Raw genomic sequence first — 25,880 nt, forward strand, 5'->3', positions numbered from 1 at the left:
GCAGGAGCCCGCCCCTCGCCCCGCCCCGACGGACTCCTGTACCCGAGTCACGGGGAGGCTTGTGCTCTGGCTCCGCCTGCCGGGCGACGCGGGAGCGGACACACATCTGACCGGCGCCGGGGACTTCGAACCTGCTCAGAAGACCACACGTCTGACCGGCGCCGGGGACTTCGAACCTGCTCAGAAGACCTGCTCAGGAGAGAAGGGCGCTCTCTCCACCGCCGGCTGTCTCCCAACCCCCCACCCAATTTGAAGCCAGCTTGTCCCTCCTATCTCTCTGATGGCCCTGGGCCTGGAGACCTCCATGACCGTGTCTTGGGTACTGGAACAGCTGCACCCACCGTGGTGGTCACAGGGAAATGTGCCCTGTGGCTGGGAGCACTGGGCTCCAGCAGGCCCTACCCTGACCCAGCCAGTCTGAGTGGCTCCGCATGTGCCACATCCTACCTCTGTAATTAAAACCAGAACTCCCGATGCCTCCACCGAGGGGCTCATTTGTTCCTGCCGTCAGCTGGGATTGACGGCCTAATCAAGATGAAGGAGGCGTGAGAACCAAGATTCGGAGCTTTCCCTATCTTCTTGGAGCTGGGGACACCTTCCCTTCCCCTCATTCCACCTGCCTACCTCCTTCTTGTCCCTGGGACTGACTTCTCCCGGAAGTCAGGCGAGACACCCCTCCCGGGAGGTTCCCAGCCCATCAGAGCTCCTGATGCGATGGTCTAATTCCTCTGTCCCGCTTGCTGAACTGCCTGGAGCCCAGATCCTCCTCTCTGCCCCAGATCCCGAGATCAACAGCAGAGCTGGGCCCAGAGCCATGAAGTTTGGCTCCAGAGTCTACATTTAACCACCGAACAAGGCAATTTGCCGAGCAGTCTTGTGAGAAGGCCCCTGGCAACATACAACTGTCTCATGAAGTTCAAGGCCTCTGGCTCTTTCTCAAGCTCCTGCACAGAGACACCTTGTCTTGCTCAGGGTACCTATCTCTTGGGCTGTGGCACTTCTGCGATTCTGGTGACTCATCCTTTCTCTTGCTATAACAATCCTCTCACTATGGCCACAGAGAAGACTGGAGGTCTGAAAGCCCATTTGCTAACATAAGGATACTGCATATCCATGATCACATGCATTAGCAAGACACGCAGACAGACATCTTAATTCCAAATTGTGTTGTCTTCCTCGTTGATGTCTGAAAAGGGCACCCAGTAGTAGAGGAATTCTGGGGAACCCTCGGTTTAGACGTTTTTTACGGGGGGCAGACTCCAGCCAGTGTCCTTCCCTTATCCAGGCCCTAAGCAGGCAAAGCCCACCAACAGAAGAGGAGTCACGGTACCCCAGTTGCACACTAGGAAGAGCGCCGCAGGTGCTCTATGGAGGAGAATGGGGTAAAGCGGAGGAAGGGAAAATTGGTTTGAATGTGGTTGCAGGAGGCCTGACTTAGGGCAGAGGTGCTAAGGACGCAGAGAAATAGATGGACACAGAGACTTAGGAAACTCTGGGGACTTCGTGGACTGAGAGAGGGAGAGATCAAAGGTGATGTCCAGTTTTCTGGTTTAGGTGACCGGATTGGTTAGCTGTTGATGTATAACAAGACACCCTCAACATTGGTGGCTAAAACAATAATCTTTCATCATCCGTCCCATGTCCGCAGGTCAGCGGGGATGAGCCGATCTCAGCTAGGATCAGTTGGAGTGGCTCTGCTCCACGTGTCTCTCATCTTTCTCTTCCTGGGACCAGTAGAGTACTCCCAGCATGCTCCTTTCCTAAAGCAGCAGAACATAAGAGGGCGAGGGCCAACGTGTGAGGCCTCTGATGTTCTAGGCTTAGAAATGCCATCTGTGCTTCCACCTCTCTGCCCCCAGTCAGTCTCATGGCCAGAACAAAGTCAAGCGGTGGGGATGAGGCCGCAGTGAGGGTGTGACGCAGAGAGGGGTGAGGGTCAATGGCCACCAGTGCCATCTACCTCGGGCCACTACCCGAGAGTGGGGTGGCTTTGCTCTTTGAGCTAGGAAACATGGGCAGAGAGGCAGGCTGGGGGAAGACGGTGAGATAGTCAGGACAGGGCGGGCTTATGGTGCCTATGGATATCCGAGTGGAGATGTTGAACACGCAGTTGGATATGTGGCCCCCAGCTCAGGAAAGAGGTCTGGGCTGACAGCAATAGTTTGGGAATTATCAGCAGCTCCCAATGGAAGTGGCCTAGAGTAGGCAGAAAGGACTCAGAATGGGACAGCTGGAGACCCCCAGAGGGAACTGCAAAGGACAAGTCAATAGACACCGTGAGAGAGGGGCGTGGAGGAAGCCAATGGAAAAACCTTCCTGGGCGATGACACTGAACAGGGTCAAATGCTGCAGGGAAGCCTGTCCCCAGTTTAGTAGTGAGGAGGCAGGTCATTGAAACCTTGCAAGAGCAGACTCAGTGACACCCCACAGGCCATAGTTTATTTATTTTTATTGTTGACACCATTACAGATGTGCCATCTCCCCCTCCCCCACCCCATCTTCACGACATTGTTGTCTGTGTCCATGGGCTGTGCATATATGCATATATATTCTCTGGCTAATCTCTGTAAGCCATAGTTTTTAAATGCTTTTTTATTTAGCACCGTTTTTACAGTTTGTTCGCACGTGTGTGCACGCACACACACACATATTTAAAAAATTCTGTGGTTCCCAAACTGTGTGCCTGAGAAGCTGCAAGGAGTCCACAGGACTCCTGTGGGATATTTTTACTTTTCGAAGAAAACACAGTGATACTCGACGTCTGTCGGGCTCCATGTGAACTGCCAACTCAAGGGAGCACGCAGTCCAACGTTGGGGTGTGCTGTCTTCCGCTATGCTATAGCGTGACGTCTTTGCCAAGCTGTGTTCCCAGCGGTGGTGGTGCAGAATGAGTGCTGCTGGGAAATCGAGGTGACTCGGAAGGGTGGCAGCGTCCCATCGGATCCCAGCGTTTGAGAAGGCACACAGTGCCCACGGCGCACACACGTCTCCTTGGGAAATGAGTCTGATAAGAATGAAATGAAATACTATTTTCTCCTCCAATTTATGTGTATTATTCTCTTCAAACAGCTACCCAGTTGTTAGGACAAAAATATATATTAAGCTGTTTAGACCTAACTATGTAATGGACAGAACTGGTAGCCGTTTTTGGGTGGCCTAGGAGTGCTGTGAAAAAATTGGTGCGTTTCTAAGGGTGCCATGCAGTAAAAACATTTGGGAGCCTCTGGTCCTGCTGGATGTATCCAATTGCTCTATAGTATTCAATGGCGTGTCAGTCCTGCCTTTTACTGTGCAGGCTCCCTGTGAGGGACACTTGGGTGGACCTTAGGCTTATATGTAGTTTTCTAAATGAGTAGTTTTAAGAGCAAAAAGTTAGGAGTCTATCAATAGTTTTAATTCCTATCCCTTACACTTCTACGATGAAGATAAAAGTCACTGAATCAAAAATAATCAGAAATTAGGAAATGAAAGAGACAAGTCAATTACAATTCAGGTTTATTCATTTATTATAGATACCTGTCTGAAAGTTTAGAAAAGATTTCATCTTGGGATATGTTAGAAGTTAAGTAATTCTCCTGCCTAGTCTGTCACTAAGGTGGTACAAATTCTTGGTACTGTCAGTGAGACACTGTGACAAGTGGACATCGATGTTTGGAACTGTAGTCCCCAGGCCAACATCACACAGGTTTGTTTGTTGAGGTTTAAGGGTGAGGGGTGGGTCCTGCCTCCAGTTAAATAAATAACGTGTGCAACTGAGGTCAAGATTTTTTAAAGTTGATTTTGTGTTTACGCCTGAAGAAAAGTTTGGTGGACTTTGATGTTTAGGCAAAAGGGATTCCAAAGAGCTCTGCGGAGAAAGGTGCTTATTTTTACCATGTGTGAACATTGCTGCTGTGTGTGTTTGTGTTCACCTCAGAAGCAAATTTGATTTTAGGAAAATTAAATGTTGGTGTAGCTGCCTTCCATTTTTCTGACTTTATAGCATTCCTCCCTTGGCACCTGTCTTTCTCCCACTGCATGAGCAGTTGCGGCAGATCATTAAACCCAGTAGTAGCTCTGTGTACACAAAAGAAAGTTCTGGAAACTCATACCCCAAGTTGTTAACAACTATCTGTGAGGGTGGGATTTAGAAATTGGTGGTTAGGGGGTGACTTCTGCATTCTAATTAAGTCTGTATTGTTGAACTTTAAACTTTTGCACTAGAAGAATAAAGGGAAAAAAAACAGCAAGCAAAGCAGCAATAATGAGAGGACCTCAAGGTGCTTAGGACTTTCAAATCAGCTTCTGAAATAATTCGGGGTCAAAAAGAGGAAATCAAAATACAACACACTGTTTAGGAAGCATGAGAATGAAAACCTCCTTATCAAAATCTTTGGGATCTACTCCGAGGTAAGTGCATATGCTTAAATGTTTTAATGAAAGACCGAAAATAAAGTAACCCCAAGTAGTGTGTAGCATTGTGCCCCCCAGAACTATATGTTCAAATTCTAATGCCCAGTACCTGTGAACGCGAACTTATGTGGAAATCAGATCTTTGCAGATGCAGTCAAGTTACAATGAGGTCACACTGGAGGAGGGTGGGCCCTAGCCCAATGACTAGTGTCCCTATAAAAAGAGGGAAATTGGGACACAGACACAGACATGCCGGCCATGTGGGGATGGAGGCAAGGATGGGGGTGATGCATCTACAAGACAAGAAACCCCAAAGATCGTCAGCAGCCGCCAGAAGCTGGGAGCGATGAGGAGGGAGCTCCAGAAGGAGCCTGGCCCTGCCTGCGTTTTGATTTTGGATTTCTAGCCCCCAGAACTGTGAAAAAATAAATGTCTGTTTTAAGCCACCCAGTTTGTGGTGCTTGTTTTTTCAGCAGCCCTGGGAAACTAAGACACATCTTAGTGGGCGGGGGGTGGGAAGAAAGCATGAGCCTGCAGGCAAGCAGAAAGAAGGCAAAAAAGCAAAAGGGAAAAGGGAAAAATAAAAGAATATATAATCCAAGAGCTAATCTTTGAAGCCAGAGAAAAAGACAAATCTTTTGAAAAATACTAAATCAGAAACTAAAAAACAAACAAGCAAAACACACACATGCATACAACCTGGTCAAATCGTATTTTCATTTTTTAAGTATTTTGCTAAGTTTGGGCTGTAATTTGTTGCTTAAGGTTTTTACTTTTATGTTTCTAATTGAGATTGACATGCAATTTTCCTTTGTCAAACTATCCTAATCTGTCCATGTGTTTTAATCAAGGCTTTTCAAATCTCATAAATCAGTTCTGAAGTACTTTCTCTTTTATTATCTTCTGGAAAATTTTGTTTAAGTTTGAATTTATTTCTTGACTAGTGGAATTTGCCTTTTTTCCTCTTTCCCTAAAACACACACACACACACACACACACACACACACACACACACACACTTCTGCCCTGGCTGGTGTGGCTCAGTGGACTGAGCGTGAGCCTGTGAGCCAAAGGTTCACGGGTTCGATTCCCAGTTAGGGCACATGCCTGGGTTGTAGGCCAGGTCCCCAGTAGGGGGCGTGCAAGAGGCAACCATACATTGATGTGTCTCTCCCTCTTTTTCTCCCTCCCTTCCCCTCTGTCTAATAAATCTTTTTAAAAAACTTTTAAAAATATCACCCTTCTTTGAGAACAGCTTTAATGTCTTTATAAACATCATGCATATATATAATTCCAACATTAAAGAAAAATATAAATAAGAAAAAAAGTAAAATAATTCCTTTAAAACCTCCCCAGTGAAAATTACTCCGTGTTTTAATGAGCATCCCTCCATGTATAAGCAAATGTCTAAATTTTACATAACTGGTATGCGTTACATGTGAGGGTCTGTAAACTGCTTACTTTCCTCAATGTTATGTCATGGACATCTTTTCATGTCAGTAAACAGAGATTTATCATAAATTGTATTGATTATTTGGTCTGACTGATCCTATCGCCTAGTGATGACTTAAAGGTTACTTTCAGTTTTTCTGTATTTTTCAAAGTGTCGATACAAGAAACGTCCAAACCTATAGAGAATTGTTATGAGTTCTATTTGAACCAAAGTAATGACATATGCCAGGGAGGCTGGTCTCAAACGCTCTGCAGAATAACAGTTTTGCAGCTTCTTTTATGCATTTGAACTCAAGGAAGGAACACAAGGAAGATTGGAAAAAGCAAGGTGGGGATTGGGTTACAGGATAGTTAATAAGATTGTGTTTTGAAGGTTAAACCCCCCTTCAGGGGGTATTACTTCTGGTATTTCAAGAAACAATGGACAGGTCTGGCTTAAACCCTTTCACTAAAGAACTTACATGCCTGGGGTGTGACTCCCCACCAGGACCTGCCCACTTGGGAATTTATGATCAGATCACCCTGTGAGCACCCTCTTTTTTCATCCACAAATGTAACAAAGTGTCAATGAACATCCTTCTGTGCATATCTTTTCATATTTTAATAGTTATCTCCTTCAGGTACCTTCTAAAAGGGAGTGCTGACTTACAAATAAAAGGCCAAAGTGAGAGGCAACAGCATTCATTCGACATTAAAAATTAGAAAAAAGAATAGCTGTTCAGGAAGCACTGATTGCGGCAGAAGCCCAACTAGCGTTCCAAATAGGAGACAAAGGCAAGGCGTACTTATGGGAAAGGGAATAGGAACAAGTCCATCAATAGAAGGAAGGCATTTCTATTGGTGCAGAATAAGCTAACATAGTGATGCTATTCTTAACCAATGTTGCAAACTTTCAGTCCAGTAGCCTTCAGTGCGGTAGTCATAGCATCTCCTCTCTGGTTATCCTGGCAATAGTTCTTTGGGGCACAAAGTCGCCCTCGGCTCACTCCAAAGGCTGTTCTGCCCTGTTTTAACATCTCAAAGGAAGGTGTGCCAGGCAGGGGAGCTCCGGCTCATTTTAGAGCGGCTCCTTTCATCACCATTATTATTTTTCATACGGGATGACTGAGTCAAGGGTGTGCCAGTGTTAAATATTTGTACATTTTGTCAAAATCCCCTCCAGAAATGTTGCACAATGTGCACTCCCCTCCACAATGCAGGAGAGCACCTCCTTCTGCCTTCTGCTAATCTTTTTTTTAAAAGATGTTCTATTGTTATTCTATTACAGTTGTCTCAATTTTCCCCCTTTGCCCTCCTCTATCCATTCTACCCCCAATTAAGGTTTTTATTTATATATAAGTCATATGCCACACAATTCACCTATTTAGAGTATACAATTCAGTGGCTTTTGGCACATTCACAGAGTTGTTCAACTATCACCACAGTTAATTTTTGGACACTTTCATCCGAAAAGAAACCCATTCTCCACTGGTTCCCATTTCCCCGAACCCGAACCTCAGGCGGCCACCTTCAGTCTCATGGATTTGCCTGTTCTGGGCATTTCAAATAAATGGAATTATACAACATTTGGCCTTTGATGAGTGATTTGTTTTACTTTAACATACTGTTTCCAAGGTTCATCCAAGTTATAGCCAGAAATATATTCTATCCTTTGGATATACCCCATTTTATTTTCTTATTCATCAGCTGAAGGGTATTTAGTTTGTTTCCACTTTTAAGTTCTTACATATAATGCTGCTATGGACATTCCTGGGCAGGTTTTTGTGTGGCTGTATGTTTTCATTTTGGGAGGAGTGCGTCCACCTAGAAGAGAAATTGCTGAGCCACAGGGTTACTCTGTGTTTTACCTTCTGAAAAACCTCTTTCCCTTTTAATTACTAATACTGTTTATTTATACCCTCTCTTTAAAAAAAAAAAAAGAATATTGGCAGAGGTTTATTCACTTGTGCATATAATTAATTTTCTCAAATAACGTAACTTTCAGCCTTCCTTTTTCTATACTACATTTTTGTTTTTTAGTTCATTAATCTTTGCTCTTACCTTTATAATTTCATTCTTTATATGGTTGATGGGTGTATTTACCTATTCGATCTCTAACTGGTTAGGTTGCAATACCTAGCTCATTAATTTTCAGCCTTTCTTCTTCCATGATGTAAGCATTAAGATTCTAAGTTTTCCTCTTAGTACCATTTTAGCTGCATTCCACACATTTTAATGCGCGATCTTTTTGGTATCGTTCAGTCCTAAGTATTTTCTAATTTCTGTTGTAATTTCTTCTTAGACTCAGAATTGTTTTAAATTTTCCAAATACACAGAAGTGTTACACTGATCACTTATCCTTTTGTTATCGACCTCTGAGGGACTTGCCTACTTCAGCAGGCATCAGAATCAGCTGTAGGGTTTATTAAAATGCTGATTTCCAGGCCTCGTTCCCCACATACCTGACTCAGAATTTCTGGGTGGGGCTCTGCATTATAGTAACCCACCAGCTATTTACATTTAATTAATTTGAACAAAATGAGCAATTCAGTTTCTTAATCACGTTATCCACCTTTCAAGCGCGCGACAGCCACAGGCCTGTTGGCTACTGATGTGCACAACACAGACATCCATGGCGTGGAAGCTTCTGTTCCCGGCCTGGTCTAGTTGAAAGCACCGAGAAGGCACCTGCTCTTGACTCCGAGGCCCAGGAATCTGTGTTTCTAATGGTGCCTTGAGTACATTTGTTAAGTGAGGTCCGCAGACCTGTACTTGGGAGCGATGTGCCCAAGCCCCATCCTGTTGGGCCTCAGTCATGGCTTCAGACCCCTTGCCGGTGTCCTCACACTCACCCACGCGAGCTCCCCCCTCACCTTCCCACAACGGCCAGAGTGACACGACCTCTGACGGAGGCAAAGCTGGCTCAGACGTCCCCTTGCTTTGAACCCACCAGAGGCTCCTCTCTGTCCTCAGGAAAAAGACACAGGCCTTACAGAGACCGCCAGTCTGGTCAGCTAGGGGGTAAAGGCACTGTCCCTGGTGCTGGTGGGGGCTGGGCACAGAGCGGGGCAGCCAGTGCTGTGGAATGAGTGCGCCTGGCAGGGGCTCTGGGGGGCGCTGGGGGAGGCGCGCTTGCTGGGCTCCTTGCTGGGCCTGCGTCAGTCTGGGCCCTGCAGGCCTGGCCGAGTCACAACGGAGCCAGGACCTCGTCGGGCCTGCAGGGGCCGCGGGAGGGCAGGACGGAGCTCCAGGCGAGGAAGTAGCCGCCGCCTGCAGCAGCCGAAGGGACGGCTTGTTCTCGCCTGCTCAGGTGGACGTGTCCTTCTCGCTGTCCCTGGAGCTGCTGTCCTACCAGAGGCTCCCAGCTGACCAGATGCTGCCCGGAGTGGACATTCAGCAGAGCGCGAGTGGGCAGAAAGAGATGGTGTTCACCCAGAGCCTGCTCCTGGAGCACGCCAACCACACCATGCAGGCGAGCCGCAGGCCCGCCCCATGCGCCGAGGAGGGTGGGACTGGGCTGGACTCTTGTTTTGGTGGGGTCAGAGGAGGACGAACCCCACCAGGGCCCTCAGAAATAAGGGGTGCCCAAGCCCTTGCCCTGAGGGCCCCGTCTGCCTTGGAAGAGACCTTGCTCATGGAGAGACGAGGGTCATTGGTTTTAACTGACTTAGGAGCTCAGGGCCATGTTTTGAGGTGCTATACAGTGAGAAAGCAGGGAAGGCTTCCTGGAGGAGGTGGCATGTGACTCCTCCTATTTAATCACTGTTTGATGAAAGGGAAACCACACTGAAGTCAGTCCAAGGGAGTGGGCTGATGGGTGGGGACGGTGAGCATCTGAGGGATGACCCTTGGGCCCCAGTGGGGCTTCACGCACCAGGGTGGGCACCACAGGTCTGGTTCTGTGGTCTGTGACAGAAGATCGTGAGGCCGTGATGTGGAGCTGAGCTGGAGAGGCCATGGGAAAAGGCAAGATGGCTCAGGGCCCAAGAGAAGCACAGGGCTGGACAAGGGAGGAGAGGAAGGCAGGAAATGGGCTCAGCCAGGGAGCAGAAACCACAGAGCCTGATGAGGGCAGGGTGAACAGATGGCGCCTTCCCGGCCCTCAGCCTGTGTAGAATCTCGCCAGCAGCCTCTGGCTTTAGATGGTGCTCTCAGAAGCCCCTAAGACCCTGGGCAAGGTCGCCTGGTCCCCACCAAGTTAAAGGCTCTGTCCCCTTAGGGGGTGCCCCTGCGGGCCATTGCAGCCGTGCCCGAGCTGCAGCTCCCCACCAGCTGGGTGGACCGGGGGCGGGTCCGGGAGGTCTACCTGATGAACCTGAACAGCCCCCGGAGCTACTGGTCTGTGCTGAAGGGTACGCCACGCTCTCCTGCCTGCCTGCCCACTGCTCCCCTGTGTGGCTGGGCTGGGACCCCGTGGAAGGGGCCTGTGTGTCCCGTCCCTGCAGGCTGTCACCGCCTGGGAATTCCTGCAGGGATGGCCAGTTCGCTAAACCCAGGTGATCCCCAGGGATCCAGAAGGTCAAGAAAAGTCAAGACCCTCGGAAAGAAAAACAATGTGGAAGAATGTGCTCTCCTGGATATCAAGACTTGAATATACCACAGTACCCAAGGAAACGTGGTATTGGCGCAAGAATGACCAACTGGCCAATGGAACAGAAAAGAGAACCCAGAATCAAACCCACACGCACAGTCACTTGATTGATGATGGCATTGGGAAAAGTAGGAGGGGGAGGAGAGCATCTTTTTAACAAAGGATCCTGGATAAATTAGACATTCATATTTAAAAAAAGAAAGAAAGAAATTGTAAAAAAAAAAAATTTAAGTGAAATAGCAAACTAAAGGGGCAAGAAGATAGTGGCGACACATATTTACTGACAATGAACTTACAAAGAACATGTAACATACTCTTGCAAATCTATAAAATCAAGAACAGACAACCCGGTACAGAAATGGAGAAAAGACTTAACTGAGGGCCTCAGAAACGGGGAATCCCAGGGGCCCCTCCATTTATGAAAAGGTGCTCCATCTCCTTAGGAAGGAGGGAAGTGTACATTTACACCTAAGATATCACTACATAACCATAAGATTGGTTATGTAAAATTTGAAAACTCTGCAAATGTCAGGCATCAGCAAAGAGGTGACACCCTGCTGGCTGTATCCTTGCAACAACGTAATCTGAAGCGAGGTGTTTACAGGTGGTTAATATGCCGCCCATCACAGCTCACAGATAAGGACGTCGGAAAAAGCAAGGGGGGCATTTAAAGCATCCTGTCATCCTCTGAGCAGATACTTTGCGAGACCACTTTGTCTGGGCCATCCTGGGAAACTTGGTAAAGAACAGAGGGACCAGAAATCGACACTGAAAGGGGAGGGTGTGAGCTCTAGCTTCTTGCTGCCGCAAAGTCTGGGAGCATACACTCAGAGCTGTGTGCTTGGGACAGGCTGTCAGAGGCCACACTCGGCTGGGCTGCCCTCCAGTCCTGCCCAGGACACTCAGGGCCTCCCTGCCCTTGCTCCCTGAGGACAGGCATTCTTTCCTGTCCTCTCAGGAGCTCCTCCCTTGCAAGTTGATGATTTTCCAATAAACAGCAGAAAGAGAGAGAGAGAGAGAGGAGGGAAAGAGCCAGGCCTTGCCAGAACCTTCCCCCACCCCCCGCCCCGTCCCAGAGGGAGAGGACGTGGGGCCCAGGGCCTGATCCAAAGGTTCCCGTCTGGCTAATGGGTGAGGATTCCTGGGTTCTTCCCAGGGAGCCCCACGCAGAGGGGGAAGGGCACCCTCACCCCCAGGGCTGTTGGGGCTGTGAGCTAGGTTCTGGGGCTTATTCTCAGGGTGGTGGAGGTCAGAGGCCAGCCAAGCCGGAGCCACCAGGGAAGGCATCCCCAAGGAGGAGGCTGAGATGGCTAATCCCCAATGCCATGCTTTTCTGGGGAGCATCAGAGGAAAAAATGGGGCAAGAAAGCCCTGTGCCATAGAGTACAGATGGGAGTTCTCATTATTCCTTCACATTCCAGCCATGGCCTTGGCAGGTGCATACAGTGGGACTGCGACATCTGTCCTCCACTTGCCCCGGAGAGAGGAGCCCGCCCACACCAGCAGATGCTGGGAACAGAGGATACAGGCAGTGCCCTTGCTCACTCCTGGCCCTCAGACACAGCCCACCTGCCCCTCACCCGGAGAGCTCCTGGCTGTCCCCTGAGGGTTAGCTCAGGACACTAAGGACTCGGGATGAGCCTGTCTGACCCACTATCCTCTGGGCCTGGGCCTCTGGGTTCTCTGGACAAAGCCAATTTGACCTAGCCATCTCAAGGCCAAAGCGGTACCTTTATTAGAATTCATCACACCTTAGCTCCCTGCAAAGGAGTTAGTTTTGGATCTCGAGGGCTGACCTTGGAGCAGGACTGACCTGCCACCCAACCGGGACTAGGACCGGAATTTGTGGCCTGGAATCTACGGCCTCCTACCCAGCCACTCAACTCCACGGAGATCGCCTGAGGGCCTGGCCCTCAGTCATTCCGTCTGCTTGAGGTCGCTCCTGAGTCCACGTTTGTCATCCTGTTGAGAAGCGTGTTCTTCGCCAGTTCCTCGGTCTTATTATCATATATCGTATCCTCAGTTATCAAATTCTTGCTTTTGCTCCTGAGGAAGCCAGTGGAGAACAAGTCATGAGCCAGACTTTTTGGAGCAGAAAAAGGAGCAATTCTGGGGCCGCTCTAGCCAGGACGGGCTCTGCGTCCCTGGGAGGCGGGGTTCCCCACACCTGTAGGCCATGAGCCTGTGATGGCCTCTAGGACCAGGACACTTCCACCCCTGACTCCAGCCAGACCCTCCGGTCTTCATCACGAGCATTTACTGAGCACTTGCCATGTGCGAGACATAGTGCCAGCCGCTTTATGTGGGTTTATTCCTCCCGAAAACCCTGTGAGAGAGGAAGGCTAGGCTACATGTTTTTAACCTGTCGGTGCCTCAGTTTCCTCATCTGTGAAATGGGAGGCAGTGACAGGGCCTACCTTGCATGTCGTTGTGGGTAGGACAAAGTGTGAAAAGGCATGTATAGGACAGGACCTGACACGGAATATGGGTCTGGCACAAATAACACCCCCTTTTTTTATTATAAAATCATAAGCATGCAATTCTGTAATATGACACTATCACCCTCAGGCCCACCGTATGACAATTTAGGTGAAATGTTCAAATAAAAATGATAAATTATTACACCCATATCATTACCCTACCAACCACACTCAAATAGGTGTTACTTCTGCTGGACGCTGGATGTTCCATACCTGTTAGCTACTGTTATTACTAGGTTATCATTCCATTTGGAAATGAAGAAACTCGGAGGTCAATGAAGACTCTCAGAGGTACCAGGTACCTTCCCTGCACATGTCTAGGAGCCTGTGTCCTCAGCTACGAAGCTGCTCCTCGGCTGCAGTGCACGCCCAACCTCCACAGCGGGGCCAACGCTTGTTCAGCCTTCCAAGCCCGGCTCCAACATCACTTCCTGTGTGACGCCTGCCCCAACTCCCCAGATGAAAGTTCCTCTCTCCTGGGCCTCCTGTAGGTCCAGTATGTCCCTCTGTGCGAGCTCATGAGCGACCGCTGTGTGCACATCTCTCTCCCCAGAAACTATGGCTTGCTCTCACCTCTGAGAGTCCAACCCTGGTGGCACCAACAAGAGTTTGAGGAGGGGATGAATGGAGGGGAGTGATGAGGAGGAGGGCAGAAGAAGGCCAGAGGCAGTGACCCCTGTAGGAAGAGCAGAGGACCCTGGAGGACACGAGGCAGCCCCTGCCCCTCCCTGTTGCTCTGGCCTCCTCCGGTCCAGGGAGAGAGTGATGCTCTCTGTTGGCCCAAATCCCGGAAGTGATGGTTCTGCCAATCACAAGACTTCTCCAGGGGGCATGCGGGTGACCAGAGGCCAGAGCGCGCATAGAGGGGTCGGGGTAGAGCCTAGATCTTAAACGGGGTCCTGGGTTGCTGAGGCCAAGAGGCCAGAGTCATGAATCGAGACTGGGTTCAGATAAGAAAGGAGAAGTACTCAGAGAGCTGATTCCAAGCCAGGGCCCTTGGCCCTGGGAGGCAGCCCTCCAGCCCAGACAGGCAGCCAGGAGGCAAAGGAAGGAGGGAACCTGGCCCAGGCTGGGTCAGAAGAGCCAGGCAGGATGGAAGCGCGGAGGCTGGGCTGGATGGAGTGGGTGACATCATCCAGGAGAGCTGGGGAGATGGCGGTGGACACAGTGGCTCTTGTGTCACAGGCCCTTTGAGGACAGGAGCAGGGATGGACAGCACCTGACATCTTCTCAGTACTAAGTGCCAGAGCCCAGGGGCCTCGCACGCCTACCTTGTCTCCAAGGAATAGTGCTCCAGAGTGTCAGAAAGGGGCTTATCACGCGTTTCCGGAAGCATGGAGCAGAGGGCCAAGGCGCAAATGGCGGAGATGCAGCAGAGAGAACTGGAGATGGTAAGGTTCTGGCTGATGAGCGTCAGGGATAAGATGGCTCCAGCCACCCAGGCCAGATACAGCAGCCCCAGGCCTGTCGCCCTGGAAGGAAGCATCAGAGCTTGTCTTGGGGGCCTTGGGGGCCTAGTGGCTGCGGAGGGTGGAAGAGGCAGCTCCCTAAAACTCCACCCTGTCCCAACTCACAGTGGGACCTCGGAGAATTGAGTTCTCCATTGATTCAGAGTAGGTAGTCATTTCTTCCGGGCCTACTTCATAGGGTCAGGAGTGGGAGAAGTAGGACCCACATGGCAGTGAGCGGGTGTGTAGTGTGGGGAGAAGCATGGGTAGGAGGATACGTCGCCCATAGCGAGATCCCCCGCGGTGAAGGGTCTGAGCCTCTGAGTGGCCGAGACACATGTCAGACAGTCAGCACGAGGCAGAAACTGGAGTCGGACTGCCCAGGACCAATGCTAGTTCTGCCGCTTGCTCTGTCTGACCTTGAGCCGGTGCCTTGCCCTCTTTGATTTTGTTGACTCAAGTAGGGCTAATAATGGTATCTGGGAGTTTGTTTTTTTGTGTGTGAGGCTTAGGTGGAATAATCGATGTAAACTTCTCCACCCACTGCCCGTCACCAGGCAAATGCCCAATCTTAGCTGCTGCTACTCACCTTGTTAGTGTCCCGCCTTCCCACCCCCCCGGACCCCCTCCCACGAGGTTCATACCTGAGGACAGTAGGGAGGAGCTCGGCGGTGTAGACGAAGAACACGGTGACCGAGGCAGCCAGGCTGAATTGTCCGAGCAGGACCATCAAGGCCATTATGGATTTAAACTCTGTAGCCAGATAACGTGACCACCTGAGTTTGGGGCCGTCCTCCCATCAGGACAGGTAGGGGAGGCCTGCCCATCAGCTCTCCCGATCCCTCTCAGGGGGCATCTGAACAGTCCGCCCCACCGTCTGGTCAGCCAACTTGGGCATTCGGTCAGAGGAGGGTCGGTGTGCCGAGGCCCAGTCAGGCTGGGAGTTGTTTTGCTGGGTCTGTTCACATTTAACCACCACACCTGCCATGGATTGGAATCAGGCGGAAGGAAACTGCCCACTCCCCCCGCCGGCAGAGGGACGATTGCTCTGAACAGCATCCCCTCCCCCAGGCCTCTGAGAGCTGTGCCCTCCTGGTCATGGAACTACCCCCACTTGCCCACCAGGGGGCAGGACAGTGCTCTTGTGACCGGTGCCTGCTCTGGAGGTGTCCTGGCCGGTGCAGGCCGTGCAGGGGAGGCGGGCTGTGGGTGCAAGAGGCTGACTCCCAGGGTGTCTTGTTGGCAGGACAGGGCAGGAGGCACGGGGGAGGGGTTTGACAGAAGGTATGGGCGGGGGGGGGGGGGAGTTGGGAAGGGTGGGCTGTACCTGAGGGGAAGATAAGGATAAGCAAGTTCATGAAGGTGGCTTGGAAGAGAGTCACAGCCAGGCTCCACTTCCTCCCAATCTGCTCGAGGAGAAAGATGCAGCACAGCTGGGCAGGCACCTCCACGATGCCAGGAATCACCTGGCTGAAGTAGATGTTCACACCAAAATCCTTCATCTTGAAACTCAGCGTAAAATAGCTGTGACTGGCCGTGAACCTGGAATGAAGCCGGGAGAGAAACTCTCAGAGAGAACCCGAGACAGAGACCACACCCAGAACCACTCACGCAGGTGGGGTGAGGTGTGAAGACAGAAGCAGGGGAGAGGGGACGGGGCGGGGACGGAAGAGAGAAATGAACACGGATCTGGGGTCTGTGGGCCCAGCCAGGGTCCTGAGGCCTTGCTCCCTGGCGGCCTGGCCACGCCCCATTCCCTCACCAGAGTTCCTGGCAGGCACGCCTGTTGGCTGTCCCTGCTGGCCAGCCCTGGGGACTCACCACACACAGCCCATCACCAAGGCCACCTTGCGCAGGTGCCTGTTGTTATAGAAGTCCAGGACTGAGGCCTTTGGCATCTTCTGTTCAGATACCTGTAGCTACAGGATGAAAAGGACCAACCAGAGGCAGGGCGGAGATGCCGGCTTGTTCCCAGCCCCGCAGCACCCACAAGGCCCCCCAGCGCCAGCCTGGTCTCCGGCCTGCCCCTGACAGGGTTCAATTTTGCTGTCGCTGTTGCTCTCAAGCAGCGGGCTGGGGATCCCCTCTGGGCCAAGGCCCCGACTGAAAGGAAGAAGAGGGGGAGAGGCCCTTCCACAGCGCCCAGCCCGGCCCCACCCTGAGCCTGAGGCCTCTTACCTTGTCCAGAAGATTTAAAGGAATCTGCTTCTTGTTCACTCCGGCTGCGTAGCACAGCACCTGCTTGGCCTCCTCCACCTTCCCCTTCGTTATCAGCCACCGAGGGGACTCTGGGAGAATCCTGCATGGCACACCCCTCCCTTATCCATCACTCCAAGGTGCCCAGAGAACCAAGCAGGCCCCACCCCCTACCGCAGGGGTGGCCATCCTGTTCCCGCGTGATGGAGGCCTTGAAGGCGACCATCAGCCTCCAGATGTCCTCACTCCTTCCTTGGCAGCCATCCCTCCCCTGCCCAAGCCACACACAGGCTCCGCTGCCACTCAGTGTCACCCTGGCCCCATGCTGTCTCGACCTCATGGTTTCTTTCCCCTCAGCCACCTGTAAGAGCTCTCCAGGGCCATCCCCCTGACGCTCCTGCCACCCAAGCGTACCGAGGGCACTGTCTTCCATGCCCACACCCTCTGTTGGGGCCCCATTCTCAGAGCTGGGACTTTAGCTCAGCACAGTGACAAAGCCATCTCGCAGATGGTTCCATTTTTCAGGCCTTCCTTCCTCCTCAACTCCCTGACACTCCACAGAAGCAACTTAAAGTTCATCAAGGCCCACAAACACTTTACCAAGCTCTTTTTCTTTTCTTTTCTTTTTTTTTTTTTTTTTGCCTTCAACCTTAACCATCCTTTATCCTTGAATCTTGCCTTCCGATGCTTTGCCTCCTGCTTTAATGACCACCTCTCTGGGGTCCCCCCTATGAGGGGTGTTAGTGCTGTCATTCCAGAGGCTGTGCCCTGGCTCTCTCATCGCGTCCGCGTGTACTTTAGCCCAGGGAACATGCTTCCCATTGTGTCCCTTCGAGGACCCTTCACACTCCTCAGTCTCCAGCCCCTCTGACCCAGCCCTGTGCATGCCTGTGCCCCTTTGCTCACCAGATATAGGAAATGAGGGAGAACACAGGGGCCCCGCCCAGCAGGAACAGCAGCCGCCAGTGGGGCAGGCTGTAGGCCAGCCCAGCCAGGAACAGGATCCCCAGAGAGAAAAAGCAGTGTTCCAGGATGACAGCGTGGGCTCGGTGCTCACCCATGAGCCACTCAGTAGCTGTGCAGAGGCCAAGAGGACAAGATCGTGGTCAGCTCAGGGTCCCCAGGGCTGCCCCTGCACCCAGCCTTCTGAGATGTCCCAGCTCTGCTTGGGACAGATCAGACTGGGCACAGGTTCTTCTGCCTGCCTGTGATCTGCCCAGAGACAGCCTTCCAAAGCCAGGCAGAAGAGGGTCCCCTGGATCCCCCCAAGGCACACGGTAGTCCCCTTGCCAGACCTCCCAATCGCTTATATAGCCTCCAGGCCCTTCTCAGCCTGGCTGCTCGCTCTGTGCAGCCCCTGCCTGACCACACGCCTCTCATGGGGAAGGCCTGGTTTGTGGGCATGGCACCGTGGGGCTGTCAGACGGAGAGACTAGGAATCATCGCCCTTGTCTTTGCTCTCAGTGCATCAGCGCTCTGGCCGCTGGGTCTCGCCTCTGTGGAGGACCCAGGTCCCACTGGCCGGGCTTTGGTGGGAGTTTGGCCAGGGAACCCTGCGCACAGCAGGAGATGGCGGCTGTAGGGCCGAATAAGTGTGTGGGTACTGGGGGCTTTCCCATCCGTCCCCAGCCCTGTGGTGAAATCCCAGCTCCTCCACTTCATTGCTGTGTGACCCTGAGCAAGCTGGTTGGTCCGTGAGGCCCAGCCATCCTCCTCAGCTAAAGGAATAATCGACTGGCGCCTACTGAATGGTGTTGGCAATGCAGACAAAGGGCTTAGCAGCTGGTGTGGCCCTTCTTTAGGGCTCAATAAATATAAGCCATGTGTAGGGCATCAGGGGATCTGAGAGGAATGGCGGGTATGAGGCGGTTAGAATGGGGGATGAGGGTGGAAGGGCTGTTTGGGCACAGATTCCCTGCACTTCCTGGCAGGCTGCAGTGGAGAGTCCTTCCTCCCCTCCCAGCACAACAGGTTCCACGGGGTCAGAACTTCGTCCTGCAGGCTCATGCACTCCCCACTGCATGCACTGCGCAGCCCGGCCTCACCTAAAGCCACACTGCTGATGATGTAGCCCATCAGCGCCTGCAACGCCCCGAAGCGGAAGAACAGGTACTGCTGAAAGCTGTTGACAAAGGCTGTCCCAAAGCCGAAGATGATCATCCCCAGGATTGACAGCAGGATGGAGGGGTAGCGGCCGAGCCTGAGGGCACAGGAGGGAGGCTGTGCCAAGCCCCAGGACCTCAGTGCGTAGCCCCAGCCCAACCCCCCGGCCAGGTCCTGAGCCATCCATGGGCCTCCAGCGTGCCCATACCCTTGCCTTCCCCAGATTGAGACTTCTCAGCTCTGAATGCCCATGAGGAGGGAGCAAGGGTGTCTCGGGGGCAAGAAGAAACTCTGGGAGACTCACCTGTCACTTATGAACCCGAAGAGGAGCGACCCTATCAGGAGGCCGGCCTGGCCAATGGTCAGCACGATGTCCACGTTAATTTCCTCACCACACACCAAGTCAAACTGGGGATTAATGCAGGGATTGGCCACAGGCCTCCACCCAGTGTCAGTCTCTTGGTTCCAGAGACTGAGCCTCCTCCGAGGGTGGGCCTTTAGGCAGAAGGGGCCTGAGACAGAGCCAGGTAACTGTGTATATCAGGCCTCAGCTTTGTTACCTTGGCCTTCCATCCTGCATCTGGCAGACTCTGGGATTTGGGCCTGAAGAGAGGGACCAGAGGTACAGGCCAAGATGGGGGGTAGAGGGACAGGTCACTGATTAAAGGCCAGCATCACTAAAGACCTTTTCCCACCCTGACGGGTGTGACTCAGTGGATTGAGTGCCAGCCTTTGAACCAAAGGGTCACCAGTTTGATTCCCAGTCAGAGCACATGCCTGGGTCGCAAACCAGGTCCCCAGTAGGGGGTGCATGAGAGGCAACCACACATTGATGTTTTCTCCCTCTTTTTCTCCCTCCCTTCACCTCTCTCTAAAAATAATAAATAAAATCTTAAAAAAAAAAAAGGTGCTTTCCCCAAAACAGTTGCTTGGGCCCCCGCCTAGAGAATCAAACTGGACAGGTCTGTGCTTTGAAGGGTGCAGGTTGCACCTTAGACCGAGAAACCCTATACGAGGTACCCCATCAAAGCTGCTTTTTTCTTCAATTCCCTTCCTTCTGTGGGTCCCAAGGGGAGGGCCACAGCTACAGAATCAACCCCCTGGACAGATGGCAAACCCTGCCATCTGCCTTCAGCCCTGACCCCAAATCCACTCTAGCCTGCTGGCTAAGACAGGTGAGGTCAGGGCTGGGTAGCGGGAATCCTAAGTTTCTGTCCTGGCCCTTCCTCTGCAGGGTGACCTTGCGTCCATTGCTTCTCCTCCTTGAGCCTCAGTTTCCCCACATGTTGGGTGAAGGGGCGGGCACAACTCTGGGCCCCTAGCTACAGACAACTTGGGACGAGGCATACCTCATTGATCAATGATCGCATCTTACTCTCGGGATAGATCCACCCGTCTTGGCATGCCTGTGTGTAGTTGAGGCCAAATTGGACGATAGACTCCAGATCCCAGGTGACAGGCAAGTACATGAGACATGTCATCAAACTGCCATTGGTATCCCGGGGCAGGGTCAGGTTCAGCTGCTCAGCCTCTGACAGGTTAGGGCCCACTGCCAGTATCCAGCTGGTATTGCAGTAGGGCTTCTGGGCTGTGAACACGAAGATGTCAGCAAACGTGAAGAAGGCTGCCAGGATGATGGGGAGGAAGGTTAGGGTCACCAGCCTCCGCTGGAATGTGCCAAACTCCCCTAGCGCATCCATGATACTGGCAAACTTGCCATCCTGATTGGTTTTGGCAGCCTTCAACCTGTGTAACAGCATCTCCAGAGGACAGATATGGGAGGATTTCGTTGCATCATGCTGGGCTGAGTTCCTGGAAGGTTGCTGGGATTTGAGCTCTACCCTCAAGTTGCCTTCGCTTGCCATCTGTTCAAAGAAAGGATGCGGCTCAGTCTCTATTGATACCACTTCCTAGATATCAGGGGCTGGCATTGGGAGCCACTGACTAGAAACTGGCCTCTCTGGCTTAGATTAATGTGGGTCCCAACCTTGATGTTCTTTATAGTTCCCTCCTTTGCTTCTGAAATTTTCTAGTTACCACAATTTATCCCTCATTGGCCCATACATTCCTGTTTTTTTATAATGTTTTAGAAAACGCTGTGCTAAGTGCTGAGGCAGCCTCCTACAACTTCCCCACAACTGAAACTTTGTTTACATGTGCACACACACAAGTACCACCCAGCTTGCAAAAGGAGAGTTCCCCAGAGAATGTTTTTAAAACCAACCCCCCCGCCCCAGTCTGGGTCAAAAGTGGCCAGGAACTAGGGCCAAGGTGAGTAGCCCGAACCCTTGGCCACAGAGGTAGGGACCAGGGCCACCAAAACGGTAAGGGGACAGAGAGCAGCATAGAGCCAAAGCAGAGGCAGGTAAGGAGAAGGACTAAGGTAGCACTATTGACTATAAGGATACCACCTTGGACCAGCGGCGAGGAATGGGGGCGGGGAGTGGAAACTAAGCTTAAAACTCTGTTTTAAGGCGAAACCCTCCTCAGGTCTGAAGAGATGCTGGGCTAAGGCATCTCTTCGCTACTGGCAGAAGAAAGCCTGCTCTGGAGGGAAAGGTCTGCAAACTAAGCCTGGAAGGCTCCTATCAATTAAGATCAAGCAAAGAGTTCAGAACAAAAATTATCAAACACGTGAGAAGGCAAGTCATGCTGAGTCAGCAGAAACAAGAAGCAATAGATTTAGACTAAACTCATGATTTTACATCGATACAGATACGTATAGATATACAGGGTCTGGTACAAACAACGGCCTCTTTTTTATTACACAACCATAAGCATGCAATTCTGCAGTATAACAGTATCACACTCAAGCACACTGAAATGACATTTTAGGTGAAATGTTCAAATGAAAACTATGAATTATTACACCCATATTATCATCCTTCCAACCACACACAAACAGGTGTTACTTCTGCCGGACCCTGTATTTCTCATTTCTGTCCACTGAGATGGCCTAAAAGCAATGGCACTAATAGCAGTAATTGCAGCTCTTACGCAGATCTTGGTTTCTAAGTAAAAGAACCAGGGTTCTTTGGAGGAGCAGTGGATTCAAGGGAAAGTACAAGATGAGTCGGGAATGTCTTATGGTGCCAGAACAAAAGGAAGTGTCCCCAGAATGACAGGGGCATGTCAAAAGGACACAGGAATCAAACAGAAGGAGTCCCCAGTGATCAAATCTGGGACAATTTTAGCAATGAAATAAATAATGATAGTGATGGATAACCCATAGAACAAGCACATCTGAGTCCATGCTGATATAAATAAATAACTGGGTAAAGAAACAGAAGTAAAGGGACAGGTCTTCCTCACTGTAGAATTCTAATTAATAAGCATAGAAGGAATGATGGAAATAGAGTGCAAACAGGAGAAGTAGATACTGGCACAGTCCCAAAGTACCTCCCCGACAAGATACTGTTCAATTACAAAGGGGACACTATATAAAGAAGTACCTTGGCAGATACCACTTCGCCATGTGATGAAAGTTAAAATCCCCAGCAATGGGACATGTTGACAGCAGGTACCCCTTGAACTGAGAAGGGCACATCGTTACTTCTGAGGCGTTCTTTGCCCAAAATGCATAATGTTAATCCAGTCATGAGAAAACACCAAACAAATTTAGGAGCAGTCTACAAAATAACTGGCTCGTGCTCTTCAAATGTGTCAAAGTGTGAAAGATGAAGCCTAAGGAACTTTTCCAGACTGAAGGAGACTAAGAAGACATGACCACAAAATGCAGTGTGGGATCCTGAACTGGATCCCAGGTGAGGAAAAGGACCTTAGTCACATAATGATTAGTGGGACTATTTGTCAAATTCAAGTAAGATCTGTACCTTAGTTAACAATATTGCATCGATGTTGATTCCCTGCTCTAGATCTTTGTATGAGGGTTCCGTGAGGTGCATTGGGGGAAGACGGAAGGACAGAGGGGAATTCTGTATACAGTAGTCCCTCCTTTTCCATGGTTTTTCTTTTCAGTTTCAGTTATGTGCGGTCAACTGGGGTCCAAAAATATAAAATGGAAGATTCCAGAAATAAACAATTCATAAGTGTTAAATTGCATGCCATTCCGAGTAGCATAATAAATTGCACGGTGTACAGTTCCTGCTTTCCTGGAGAGCCGTCCCTTTGTCCACGTTGTATATGCCACCTGCCCGGTAGTCACTGAGTGGACATTTTGGTTATCAGATTGCCTCGTACTGCAGTGCTATGTTTAAGTAACCATTTTTTACTTAATAACGGTCCCAAAGCACAAGAATAGTGACACTGGCAATTCAGATACACCAAAAACCCCCCATAAACTTTATTGTAGGTGTGTACGTATAAGAAAAATAAGTATATACAGGTTTGGTACTCTCCCTAGTTTCAGGCATCCACTGGGAGCCTTGGGATGCATCCTCTGCAGGTAAGGAGAAACAACTGTACTATTTTTTGCAAATTTTATTGTCACTCTGAGATTATTTTAAATTTAAAAGATGTTTTGCCCTGGCTGGTGTGGCTCAGTAGATTCAGTGCCAGGCTGCGACCCAAAAGGTCACCAGTTCAATTTCCAGTCAGGGCACATGCCTGGGTTGCGGGCCAGTTCCCAGTTGCGGGTATACGAGAGGCAATCGATTTCACCTCTCTCTAAAAATGAATAAATAAAATGTTTTTAAAAAATGTAAAAAAACTTTTTAGAACAGGGAAATTGAAAAAAATACACTATTTATAATATTTAGAAAATATGCACTGGGAACAAATTTTACAAATTATGTGCAAGACACCCATTAAGATGGCTATTACTTTTTTTAGAAAAACTCCAGAAAATAACAAATGTTGGTGAGGAAGTGGAGAAATTGGAACCCCTCTTCAATGCTGATGAGAATGTGAAATAGTGCAGCCCCTGTGGGGCAGACCCCTGAAAAATTAAAAGTAGAGTTACCATTTGATTGAGCAATTCTCCTTCTTGCTATAAGCCCCACATAACTGAAAGCAGACATTGAAACAGATATTTGTACACCATGGTTCATAGAAGCATCATTCACAATAGTCAAAACATGGAAGCAACCCAAGTGGCCACCAATGGATGAACAGGTAAGCAAAATGTGGTGTATACATACAATGGAATAGTATTCAGCCTTTAAAAAGAACGACATTCTGATACATGTTATCAGAATGACCCTTGAGGACCTTGTGCTAAGTGAAATAAGTCAGTCACAAGAGGACAAATGTTGTATGATTTCACTTTTAGAGGGACCTAGAGCAATCAAGTTCATAGATACAGAAAGTAGAACGGTGGTTGCCAGGGGCTGCAGAGAGGAGAGAATGGGGAGTCATTGTTTAATGGTACAGACTTCAGTTGGGAAGATGCAAAAATTCTGCATATGGATGGTGGTGATAATTTCATAACTTAATGCATCTGAATGGTACCTTTAAAAATGGTTAAAATGAAAGAACTCATACAACTCAATAGAAAAAAGAACCCCACAAATAATCCAGTATAAAAATGGGTAGAGGAACTGAATAGACACTTTTCCAAAGAAGACATACAAATGGCCAACAAGTACAGAAAAAGTTGCTCAACATCATGAATCCTCAGAGAGAAGCAAATCAAAACCACAATGAGATATCATCTCACACATGTTAGAATGGCTCTCATCAAAAAGGCAAGAGATAAGTGGGATGAGGTTGTGGAGAAAAGGGAAAAACTTAAACACTATCGGTGGGGATGCAAACTGGTGCAGCCACTGTGGTTAGCAATATGGAGGTTCCTCAAAAAAATTAAAAATAGCCCTGACTGGTGTGGCTCAGTTGGCTGGGCATCATCTTGCAAAGCAAAAGATTTCCAGTTCATTTCCCACTCAGGGCACATGCTTGATTGCAGTTTCGGTCCCCAGTTAGGACACATACAAGAGGCAACTGATTGATGTTTCTCTCTCACATTGATGTTTCTTTCCCTCCCTCCCCCTCTCTCTAAAATCAATAAGCATGTCCTTGGGTGAGGATTAAAAAATAAAGAAGAAGAAGAAGAAGAAGAAGAAGAAGAAGAAGAAGAAGGAGAAGGAGAAGGAGAAGGAGAAGGAGAAGGAGGAGAAGGAGAAGGAGAAGGAGAAGGAGAAGGAGAAGGAGAAGGAGAAAAGAAAAATGGGGAAAATACATGAATGGGCATTTCCAGAAGAGGAAATTAATGTGGCCCATGAACATGTGACGAGATGTTCAATCTCTTTAATAATGAGGCACATGCAAATCAAGATCTTAGTGAGATACTTATACTCAATTGATTGACAAAACTTAAGAAGTCTGACAATTCCAAGTGTTGGAGAGGGTCTATCTTTCATATATTTCTGGCAGGATTATGCATAGCTCCACATTGGAAAACAACTTGGCATTGTCTTATAAAGTGGGATATTTGCACACCTTGGAACCCAGCAATTCTACTCCCATGTATATACTCTGGAAGAACATCTCTACATATGGCCCAGGCAATATGTACCAAAATGGTCAGGAAAACACACTTCAAATATATATTTTTAAAGAAGAACCCAAATGCCCATTGACAGAAGAATGGATAAATTGTGGTATATTTCTATAGTGGAATACAATACAGCAGTGAAAAAGGAATGAATTTCAGTTACATCCATTAAGACATCATGGGCCATTGCTGGCCTTGCAGATGGAAAGGGCCCATGAGCCAAGGAATGCAGGCAACCTCTAGAAGCTGGGAAAGGCAAGAAAATGGATTCCCCCCTAGGGGCTCCAGAAAGGAATGTGGCCCTACTCACACCTTGATAGCCCAGTGAGACCCATTTTGGACTTCTGACTTCCAGAAATGTGACATCATAAGTTTGTGCTGCTTTAAGCCACTACGTCTGTGGTCATTTGTTAAGGCAGCATTAGGAAATGGTGTGTGTATGTGCATAGTGCTGGAGGTGGGTGGAGGCGGATAGAGGAGACTTCACAGGGAGGGAGGGAAACTTTGCTGTCTTCCCGGACTTGGCCTTCAGGCCTGGAGCCCACGGTGCCTGCCTTGCCCTGCAGGGATCCCTCAGTGCGCCCCCAGCACCCCCTGAACGCCCGCTGGGTTCGGACAGTCTGCACTTGCTCCCTCTACTTGATCTCACAGGTCCCCTGCCAGGTGGACAGGACCCAGGCCATTGGTTCTCGAGGTACAAAAGAGGAAACTGAGGCCTGGAAAAGGGAGGTGTAGCCAGGGGCAACACTCCACCTGCAGGCAGCAAAGGGCCAGGTGCCACCTGGAGA

At 49.9% G+C, this 25,880-nt stretch overlaps 1 protein-coding gene across 1 annotated transcript; it reads right to left on the reverse strand.

Moving 5' to 3' along the window:
* Positions 1-12,327: 12,327 nt before the first annotated feature.
* On the reverse strand, positions 12,328-20,506 carry SLC22A14 (solute carrier family 22 member 14). The gene is made up of 10 exons (XM_054595887.1): positions 19,991-20,506; positions 18,946-19,049; positions 18,584-18,738; positions 17,445-17,613; positions 16,521-16,641; positions 16,164-16,261; positions 15,670-15,884; positions 14,987-15,095; positions 14,166-14,366; positions 12,328-12,460 (listed from the first exon to the last, which is right to left on the reverse strand). The coding sequence occupies exons 1-10, from the start codon at positions 20,504-20,506 to the stop codon at positions 12,328-12,330; spliced, it is 1,821 nt and encodes a 606-aa protein (XP_054451862.1).
* Positions 20,507-25,880: the final 5,374 nt, after the last annotated feature.

This window comes from Pteronotus mesoamericanus, unplaced genomic scaffold (assembly GCF_021234165.1).
Source record: "Pteronotus mesoamericanus isolate MK-2021 breed Mesoamerican mustached bat unplaced genomic scaffold, CSHL_Meso_final scaffold_54, whole genome shotgun sequence".
Classification (NCBI taxonomy): Eukaryota; Metazoa; Chordata; class Mammalia; order Chiroptera; family Mormoopidae; genus Pteronotus; species Pteronotus mesoamericanus.